At 37.0% G+C, this 9,476-nt stretch overlaps 2 protein-coding genes across 3 annotated transcripts; one reads left to right on the forward strand and one right to left on the reverse strand.

Annotated features, from left to right (window-relative positions):
* The first annotated feature begins 286 nt into the window (after positions 1-286).
* On the forward strand, positions 287-4,999 carry LOC120085152 (protein PIN-LIKES 3-like). 2 transcript variants are annotated; one of them, XR_005483826.2, is made up of 15 exons: positions 341-707; positions 821-900; positions 972-1,096; positions 1,179-1,300; positions 1,390-1,632; positions 1,731-1,814; positions 1,905-2,005; positions 2,113-2,165; positions 2,236-2,427; positions 2,525-2,676; positions 3,301-3,641; positions 3,726-3,816; positions 4,036-4,101; positions 4,186-4,243; positions 4,764-4,999. XR_005483826.2 is itself a non-coding variant. In XM_039041029.2 (10 exons), the coding sequence occupies exons 1-10, from the start codon at positions 570-572 to the stop codon at positions 2,647-2,649; spliced, it is 1,263 nt and encodes a 420-aa protein (XP_038896957.1). In that variant the 5' UTR covers positions 287-569; the 3' UTR covers positions 2,650-2,815. The 2 variants fall into 2 exon arrangements, 1 of the variants encoding a protein (XP_038896957.1); XM_039041029.2 differs by lacking the exons at positions 3,301-3,641; positions 3,726-3,816; positions 4,036-4,101; positions 4,186-4,243; positions 4,764-4,999 and having other exon boundaries at positions 287-707; positions 2,525-2,815.
* A 474-nt stretch (positions 5,000-5,473) lies between these two features.
* On the reverse strand, positions 5,474-7,640 carry LOC120086492 (cyclin-dependent kinase B2-2). Its single transcript, XM_039043174.2, has 8 exons — positions 7,309-7,640; positions 6,853-6,994; positions 6,687-6,748; positions 6,490-6,601; positions 6,313-6,406; positions 6,142-6,211; positions 5,907-6,045; positions 5,474-5,823 (listed from the first exon to the last, which is right to left on the reverse strand). The coding sequence occupies exons 1-8, from the start codon at positions 7,533-7,535 to the stop codon at positions 5,731-5,733; spliced, it is 939 nt and encodes a 312-aa protein (XP_038899102.1). The 5' UTR covers positions 7,536-7,640; the 3' UTR covers positions 5,474-5,730.
* Positions 7,641-9,476: the final 1,836 nt, after the last annotated feature.

Genomic DNA, 9,476 nt, shown 5'->3' on the forward strand with positions numbered 1-9,476 from the left:
ATTTTTAGTTGAACTATATACTTTGCGAGTTGGTGGACAATCCAACGACGTGATCTTTTTCCTCTAATTCAACAAAAAAAAAAATAATAATAATAATAATGGTACGAAAAGAGATTGTGTAATTAGAAACTGTAGTTTTATGTTATGAAAATTACCACTTTCTTGTTTGTCAGCGAGCGAATATGATGAGTACTGATTCACTTTGACAATTCTGTTTTGGATCCTTCGATAGGTTTCATCTCGGATGAAGAGGTTAAAGAGAGGCATTTGGCTGTTCTCATATTTATGTTCATGTGGGGATGGGATATTAAATACCTTATACGGGTTGTTACATAAGAATAAATGATGATTCAATACGACGTCGTAAAGAAGAAATGAGTATGAAATAGTCTCTTTTTTTAAGGAGTGAGAGAACTGTCCACGGGTTTTCAGCGTCACAGCGATGATTTAGATTGTGGTAGTGGACGACACCGAGTTCCGATCTGTTTGTTAAAAACCAAAGCAAATATGATATGATATGATACAGGGCGAGGATTAAGGAAATCCAAACCAAAATCAATTTTCCGAAGATGGTGAAGTTTTTGAGCCTCCTGATTGCGGCTTCCATTCCCGTTCTGAAAGTGCTTCTAATCACAGCGCTTGGCTCTTTTCTGGCTCTTCCCCACATCAACGTCTTGGGCGAAGAAGCCAGAAAGCATTTGAATGGAGTAACTTCATTACAACCAACACCAATACCTAGCTATTTCCCTTTTTTCCTTCACTTCCATCGTATTCATGGCGCTCTTATTGTTGTTGTTTTTTGTGTCTGTCTGTAACACAGGTGGTTTTTTACGTATTCAATCCTGCACTCGTCTCCTCCAACCTTGCTGAAACTATTACATACAACAACATGGTCAAGATGTATGTAATACTTTTCTCTTTCTCAAAAATGCTACTTCAATTGATATGATACTCTGCTTTGGTTTGAACAGGTGGTTTATGCCTTTCAATATCCTCATTACTTTCATAGTGGGATCACTATTTGGTTGGATTGTGATTCAATTAACCAAACCTCCTCCTCATCTCCGCGGCCTCATCTTGGGTTGCTGCTCCGCTGGTAAACAAAATTATATTATTCCTCCCTCAAATATTATCATATGGGATATTCTCTCCATTGATTTCGTTTTTCCTTTCCACAGGAAATTTGGGCAACATTTTACTTATTATAATTCCAGCAGTTTGTAAAGAAAAGGGAAGCCCCTTTGGGGACTCCGACCAATGCACCACTTACGGAATGGCTTATGTTTCTCTTTCAATGGCGGTCTCTTCCCTTCATATCCTCTCACTTACTTCATTCAAATGCTCTACCCTCTCCCAGATATACAATTTATATTTATTTCTTCTTTTCAGATAGGAGCCATATTTTTATGGTCATATGTCTACAATATTGTTCGAGTTTCTTCAATGAGCCACATTAAGAATTCCACCTTTAATAACTTGCCCATCACTAACACCTCCTCCATAGAGGAACCATTGATTCACAATATTCAACCACTTGTTGTTCATAATGATGATGATGATGATGTTTCTTCAAAAAAATTATTGGTTTTGGAGGAAAATGCAGTCATTTCCTCTTCTCAAACGAAACATGAGGTGCTTTTCTCATCAATGTTTCCTTTCTTCTGTCCATTGTTTTTTTGGTTCTCATCTAACCCAACCTCTCCTCAAATAATATATAAATGCAATGGCAGGTTGTTCCAACTGCAGTCGGAATAAGCACATTCATTAAATCGCTTAATTTGAAAGCATTGTTTGCCCCTTCAACAATTGGAGCGGTATGTGGGGTGCCAGGAAGTGAGTATAATACATATAATTGGTTTAACCACTCCAAACATACTAATCTTCTTGTCTTTCATTTCCTACAGATTGCTGGTTTTGCGATCGGTCTCATCCCTCAACTTCAAAGCTTGTTGATAGGTGCTGATGCTCCTTTGCGCGTCATCGACGACTCGGCTGCTTTGTTGGGGTATCAAACTTTTTTCACTCTTCTTAAAACAATGTCATCATCTAACAGATCACCCAATAATCATCTTTTGATTTTTGAGGATTTTAAATGCTCCTTGGTGACTGCAGAAATGGGGCCATCCCAACTGTCACATTAATTGTAGGAGGGAACCTTCTAAAAGGTAACAACGTAAAAATTTATTCAAAACTGGTAAAGAGAATTGATTATGCTTTGCATTGGTGAACGTCCAGGTTTGCGAGGATCGGAATCGGAGTTGAAGAAATCCATTGTCATTGGGATTGTTTTGGTTCGTTACATTGCGCTGCCTCTGAGTGGACTTTTGATTGTGAGAGGAGCTGCAAAATTGGGTTGGGTGGGGTCTGATCCCTTGTATCTGTTTGTTCTTCTGCTTCAATTTGCTGTCCCACCTGCTATGAATATTGGTAAAAAGAAAGAATACTCTGCTTTTTGCTGGCTAATTTTGAATGTGAATTCTGTATACTTGTGATTTGAAACCAATGTGAATGCTATTGAATTCAGGAACCATCACTCAATTGTTTGGAGCTGGAGAGGCAGAATGCTCGGTTATTTTGCTATGGACTTACGTTCTAGCTTCAGTTTCACTGACACTTTGGTCCACCTTGTTCTTGTGGCTCGTGGGTTGATCTATATTGATGAGACTCCAATAAAAAGTAACAACCAAACCACATAAAACTTTTGTTCTAAATTCTAAGGATCTTCACATTGTTATAGCATATCCTTTAGAAATGTGAATGTGACCTCCCGAATTTTTGGATTTTGAAATTAATTATCTCGAATTATTTGGAATTATATTTTCTATTTTAAAATTAATTATCTCTAATTATTTAGAAATTAATTATCTCAAATTATTTGGAATTATATTTTCAATTTTTGGAGTTCGACACTAAATTAAATGTGATAAGATAATTAAGTTTATATTTAGTGATTTAGATTTGTAGATTATTTTTGTGGGAGATTGAGAGGTTAAGGAGGAAAAGGAAAAGGAAAAGAAAATATATATGTATATTGGGTGTTGACCGGACAAATTAAGGTTTGACTTAATCTTAAAATATATATACATATATATCGATTTAAGATTAAAAAATAAATAAAAGAAATTTAGTTTTTCCCCCTTCTCCACGCCTGCCGCTGTGAGTCCCCCCACCCCACCCAATCCACAATTTTTTCTTCTCTTTCATTTGCAATCGTGTGCAACCCTCAGCCCACAGATTCATTACTCACACGAGAAGCTCCAAATTTGTTGTCTCGTGCCGCTCCGACCACGGCAACTGCAGGTTCTCTCAGTTGTGACCCAGTGTTGCTCGTTCCGTCGAAGTTTCAGATCGCGTCGTGATCCAGCCGCAGCCCACCCGATCTCCAACCACGATCTCCAACCGCCTCACTCGCCTGCTAGCGCTGCCGTTGGAGTCTAGTCGCTAGATCTGAAGTTGCGTCGTTGTCCACAATTGTCCGTAGTCGATGCTCAGCGTGGCCGTTCGTGTGGGTTTTTGTCAGGTCGTCCATTCGCTACAACGTCCACCATTTGCTTCGCCGCACTCATCCACCGCCAGCCGTTGGTCACTGCCACTGAGTCATCGCTTTACATTGCCAGATTTTTAGAATTTGATGTGTTCTGGTAAGTTGATGAGATTTCGTTGGGTTGTTTCTAATCTACTGGTATGTGGTTAGTTTAATTGAGTTTCAAGTGTGTCCATGGCAGGTTGGTCTAATTTCAATTTTCTCACGCCGCCTTGATTATAGATTTAATGTTCTGGAAGAATTCGAAGAATTTTGAAGAAATTTCCAACAAGGTTGGGTCTACAATCAGTGAGTTTTGTTGGGTTCTTGTTCAATGGTAGATTACCTATTAAGCTTTACACTGGTTTGAGTTTGTTACTCACAATGCTTGTGTTAGATTGGAGCTTTGAAAGACTTTGAGGCACTATTCAGAAGTCGTTGGGTTTTTATAGATTATCTTAAGTTTAATTGTTGGAAATTTAGTCATTGTCTTATTGGTGATTTGTGCATAGGTTGGACTACTTGGTGGACGTTTTTTAGTGAAATCTTGGATTGATCTTGTTTTGACCTCCATTTAGGTAAGTGGTTTAAGGATAGTTGAGGTAAAGTGTGTTGGAAATTTATGCTTTATGGGATAAAACTGATTATGGTTAATGTTTTAGGCTTTGGATTGAGAAGTTTGATAAACAAGGGGACGAAATCGTTTGGATTTACTCTAAGGTAAATGATTTACTACTGGTTCGCACTCGAACCCAAGTTGATATTAAGACTGTGATTGCACTGAAAGCGTGATTCTATTTTGATGGGTTGAATTGCTATGACTTGCTATGGTTGGATTATTGAGGGTGTTTGGAAACTTGTGTTTGTGTTACGGAAAATATGATATATTATGTGAATGATTTTGCTACGTTTGAATGATGGATGGACTGATGGGACTATTCTGGAAACTCTTGAGTGAGTATGTTCTAAGATTATGATTACATGCTTATGACTGTGTTAGACTGATGGTGACTGTTAGCATTCTTAACGAGTTGTGTACATCCCTTGTGTATGTATTGCCGTTCTTATGGGATCGCCGCCACCTATATTTATGATTTTTTTTGTGACTCTTCGGAGCCACTACTATGAAAGCGTGCCTTCGAATTCGCCCCTTAGTACCTATACACATAATAAGCCCAATAGTGGGTCGCTTACTGAGTATTTTTATATTCAATCTTTTCTGTAAATGTTTTTTTTCTAGGTGGTAAAGATATGCTACCGAATGATACGAGGAATCCGTGACATTGAGACTTGACATCGCTTCCACACATGATTTTCTCAAAATGTTTTGTTTTAGGGTTAAATATTTAAATTATTTGATTGTTTTAGTCAGTATTTATTTAATTTATTTTAAAGTAGATTAAGGGTACCCGAACAGTGTTTTTATTATTTTAGAGATTTATTTAATGAAAAAGTTTTATTGAATTTTTTCTTCTAGACATGTGTTTTCCAGCTTTTGCATACATACGCCAAACAGTATTTTTATTTTATTTTATGGAAAGTTAGGTCGTTACAATGAAAGTTACTGGCATGGGCATAATCTTTTAGTAGGATTTTACAACAGACCACTTTGTGATAATATTTGTTCATTATAAATAATAGTCAAGTTAGATTTCAATGTGTTTCCCTCCCATCTACTCTTAAATACGCTGTAAGACCACGAGAGTATATTATAATGGGATTTAAAAAATAAAACTCACACTGATTTTCGATGCAAGTTTCTATACTATTGAGATGTTGAGAGAAGAATTTAAAAATTATGAGGTCATCACGTAGAAAAAAGTAATATTGGATGAGGTGGACAAGTTGTCTTAACGGTCTTCACCTTCCACTTTCTTTGTCAATCAACTTATTTTAGGCACCAACTCAAAAGATGAAAATGATACACAAATTGTGAGTGCGTTTAGCATGTTCACAAAACATCATCCATTAATATCAATAAAACAGGGTAGAAAAATTTAGTAATCTTGTCACTCGAGAGACTGGGGATATAGCTCATGAGAAGTGAGAATTCAAATTCACTATAGCTACATGAGATTTCGATTAAAACCTGGTTTCATCATTTTGGTTACGACAAATAGTATCCTTTCAATATACTCCAAATTCCTGCTTGAGAAAAGCAACCATTCTTCTCCGGTTAAAAAGTTACCCAAATCTTCAACACTGAATCAGAGATATTCCTTGTTCAAGTCATCAAAATAAGGATGTTCCATTGCTTTCTTTGCTGAAATACGTGTTGAGGGTTCATACCTCAACATTTGCTGCGGAAACCAACCTCGATTATTAGAAACCAGTACAAACAATTTCTATCTACTTAATGGATATTTTTTAATAGATGACTTACTGAAAGCAGATCTAGCCCTTTATCATCCAAGTTGGGAACAGCAGTTGAAAGGCTTTGGGGGTTCCACTGGGGATACTCATGCCAGTTCATTAGTTTGCTCACACCAGGCCAGACCTTTTCATTTGGGGTCCCTAATAACCTGCATACAAATTTCCCATAACATCTTTGTTTAAGAGGTTGATCGTCCCAAAAGACTTGTCAAAGTTAGTCAAGAAGAAACAAGTGACGTGGGCACCTGAAGATATGAAGGAGCTGTTGCAACTCAGAATCTCCAGGAAAGAGAGCCTGCTTGGTGGCAAGTTCGGCTGAAGTTATCAAAAGAAGCAAATTTAGAATGTTGCATACATGGAATTGAGAAACACCAAAATATAAAAGGCTATATACTAATTCTGGGATGGGAAGATACCGAATATGCAGGCAACAGACCACATGTCTACAGCTGTGGAGTAATGAGTTGCCCCCAACAGAACTTCGGGAGCTCTATACCAGAGGGTTAGTATCTGGAGTACACAGGACATTAGATCTTTTAACTCTACCAAAGAACAACTAGAAAAAACAAAACTCAGAAAAAAGCACGACTTGCCTCATGAGTATACTTCTTAATTGGCACAGTAAATGCTCGAGCCAACCCAAGGTCTGCAATTTTGAGCATCATGGTCTTTCGGTCCATCAAGAGATTGTGTGGTTTCAGGTCCCTGGTATAATATAACTAACAGTTAATTAGATTTCATTTACTTTTCCACTATCACCATTAGTGTCCCAAATAGAATGATGAATTACCTGTGCAGGATTCCATGACCATGGCAGAAGGCAACGCCCTTGCAGAGTTGGTACATCAAACTCTACAAAGTAAAACAGAAATTATAAACTCCATGGCCGCGATTGAGAAACAACAAACCAGTAGTTCCTGAACAAAAATAAAGACTAAAAGAGCATTTCTAAGTACCTTGACAGTGTTAGCGGGAATGCTTTCTCCCGTATGACGGAAACTCTTGATGAATTTCTTCAGATCAGTATCCATGTATTCAAACACCAAGTAAAGGACGGTTTTCCCTTCCTTGTTCTGGCCTTGTTTGACATCCATCAACCTATACAAAATCGTTTATAACAATCATCAGAAGCGCATATCAGAGAACAGTTGGAAGTTGGCATCACGTGAAGAAAGAAATGACAAGATCAAGAGCCAGATTTGCAGGACCTAGGAGAGAGAGAAGTTACAAAACCCTAAAAGGAGTTGAGCCCCTTTTCGTACAATGACCCAGAATCGAAACCATAGTAAGAGTTGTGTAAAGAAAAAAAGCATCGACAACCCAAGAAATAGAAAAAACCCTAAAAATTGAAGTTACACAAAAACACAATTGGAGAAAGAAAGAACCGATCAAGAGAAATAAGAAGGGGTTACCTAACAATATGAGGATCCCGAGAAAGCATTCGAAGAATTGAAACTTCTCTGAGAGTGGTGGGAGGAACACCTTCCTCATCCTCATGGAGGCGCGTCTTCTTGAGCGCAACAATCTTGCCGGTCGCCTTCTCCCTTGCCCTATAAACCTTGCCGTAAGTTCCTTCTCCAACCTTCTCCAGCTTCTCGAACGCTTCCATGGCTGAAACAGTGGTCGGTCCCTTCTCCATTTCTTTCTCTCTCTCTCTCTCTCTCTCTCTCTCTCTGAAAGTGAATTTTCTCACAAAGGCTCTCTTCGTCTCTCCGAAGAAAATGAATGGAAAAGTCCAATCGGAGCGTCAAATATGTATGAAGCGTTGGGGAGGGACTTTTGACCGTTGTTACTTCCCAACGGCAATATATTTTCGAAATTCAAATTTCTAAAGTCCGCAACTGCATCCTCCCTGTCCCTCCCTCCACGTTCCTCAACACGCACTTTTGGGCCTCGTCTTCTACACCCGGCCCAACTTTATATAATTTTTTTAAAATAAAATATTAATTATTACCTTCCCTGTTAATTTCTTGTGTATTCTTGGTAAATTATAGTAGTTATACCACGTCTTTTTTATTTGGTCAAATGAAAGATTATAAATGCGGCTAAATTTAGTGGATAAATAAATTCTAATTTCTAAATTATGAATTTCTTTTTGGGATCTTTTCAAATGTAATAAAAGAGGTCGAAATATTTACATAAATAGCAAAATTTGAACCCAGCCCAAAACGATCGAAGAAAAGCCCAACCCACGATAGTGAAATACAAAAAATATCCCAATCCACATGGATAACCAGTCGATTAATTACAGTTAATTGGATTACCCATCAACTGGCCCGATATCCACACTCACATCCGATAACCATCCTTTTCCCATATCTTCTTCCAACGTCATATTCTTCATCAAACAGTGCACGATAACCATCTATCGTTTCTATGTATCTGTTTCTACAGTTTCTATAGTTTCTATATGGTTTGCACTCTATATCTGTTTCTATATAGTAAACACTAATATCCATTTCTGTTTTAATAATGTACTTGTATGTCAACTATTTATCTTAAGAACTTTATAAAAAACTTTAACATCAATTCAATCTATTATTGATACATTTGAATTAAGATGGACAATGATAAAGCACTATTTCTGTCTATCTCAGATAGACAATGATAAGTAAAAACTAATATCTGTTTCTATTGTTCTTATATCGTTTGTACTCTATATTTCTATATTTATTTAGTTGAGTGAATTTTTATTATTGATAACTTTGAATTGAGGTATACAGAGATAGAATATTATCTCAGATAGATAGTGATAAACTTTAATGGTAAACACTAATATCTGCTCTATATTTTTATATTTGTTTAGTTGAGTGGATCTATTATTGATAGCTTTGAATTGAGGATAAAATGGTTGAAATTAGGTCATTTTATTTAATTTAATAAAAGGATCTAATTGCAACTATTTTGAAACTATAAGAGGGTAATTGATCAAATTTAGTTCGGAGGTGTGATTGTAACCAATTCAATAGTTTAAGGGTAGTTTTTGCAATTTTTCTTTCATTTCTGTCTTCACGAGACAAACTTACAACATTATAAAAAAAAATATATGCCTCGTAAAGATGAATAGATTGTCCCGTGAAGTTATTTCATGAGACGTCCTATGAAGTAACTTCACGAGACAAACTTACAACATTGTGGAAAAAATACGTTTCGTGAAGATGAATAGGTTGTCCCTTGAAGTTACTTCACGAGGCAAACTTATAACATTATGAAAAAATAAATATGTCTCGTGAAGATGAATAGATTGTCCGTGAAGTTACTTCACGAGACAAAAGACATAAATGAACTCAACTTTACGAGACAAAAGAAGTCTAAGCAATCGCTGAGGACGAGTGTGTGGTGTTCGTTGATGGAACACGAGACATATGCAGCGGAATTAGGATCTAATTACACTCTAATTGCTTTTAACTTAAAGGAAAAAACATGCAATTTGAAGGGAAAAAATAGTAATTAACTTACCTTTGTAACTCCCGAAAACCGCTTTTCCTTGCTGAATCTCGACCTCAACTCTTCCGTACCACCACTAGAGTTGATCTGCTATCATCTGGATTCAGAACCGGATTGTGGGACCGGTGGATGA

Source organism: Benincasa hispida, chromosome 9, assembly GCF_027475165.1.
Source record: "Benincasa hispida cultivar pf3 chromosome 9, pf3_genome.v1.1, whole genome shotgun sequence".
Lineage (NCBI taxonomy): Eukaryota > Viridiplantae > Streptophyta > Magnoliopsida > Cucurbitales > Cucurbitaceae > Benincasa > Benincasa hispida.

Excerpts from the sequence above, each read along its gene's own strand:
- LOC120085152 (XM_039041029.2), top strand. The coding sequence starts at position 570 with ATGGTGAAGTTTTTGAGCCTCCTGATTGCGGCTTCCATTCCCGTTCTG. Across the intron at positions 708-820 it reads CCAGAAAGCATTTGAATGGA|GTGGTTTTTTACGTATTCAA; the intron begins GTAACTTCATTA and ends TCTGTAACACAG. Across the intron at positions 2,006-2,112 it reads GACTCGGCTGCTTTGTTGGG|AAATGGGGCCATCCCAACTG; the intron begins GTATCAAACTTT and ends TGGTGACTGCAG.
- LOC120086492 (XM_039043174.2), bottom strand. The coding sequence starts at position 7,535 with ATGGAGAAGGGACCGACCACTGTTTCAGCCATGGAAGCGTTCGAGAAG. Across the intron at positions 6,749-6,852 it reads TTCCCGCTAACACTGTCAAG|AGTTTGATGTACCAACTCTG; the intron begins GTACTTAGAAAT and ends TTTACTTTGTAG. Across the intron at positions 6,602-6,686 it reads GGTCATGGAATCCTGCACAG|GGACCTGAAACCACACAATC; the intron begins GTAATTCATCAT and ends ATATTATACCAG.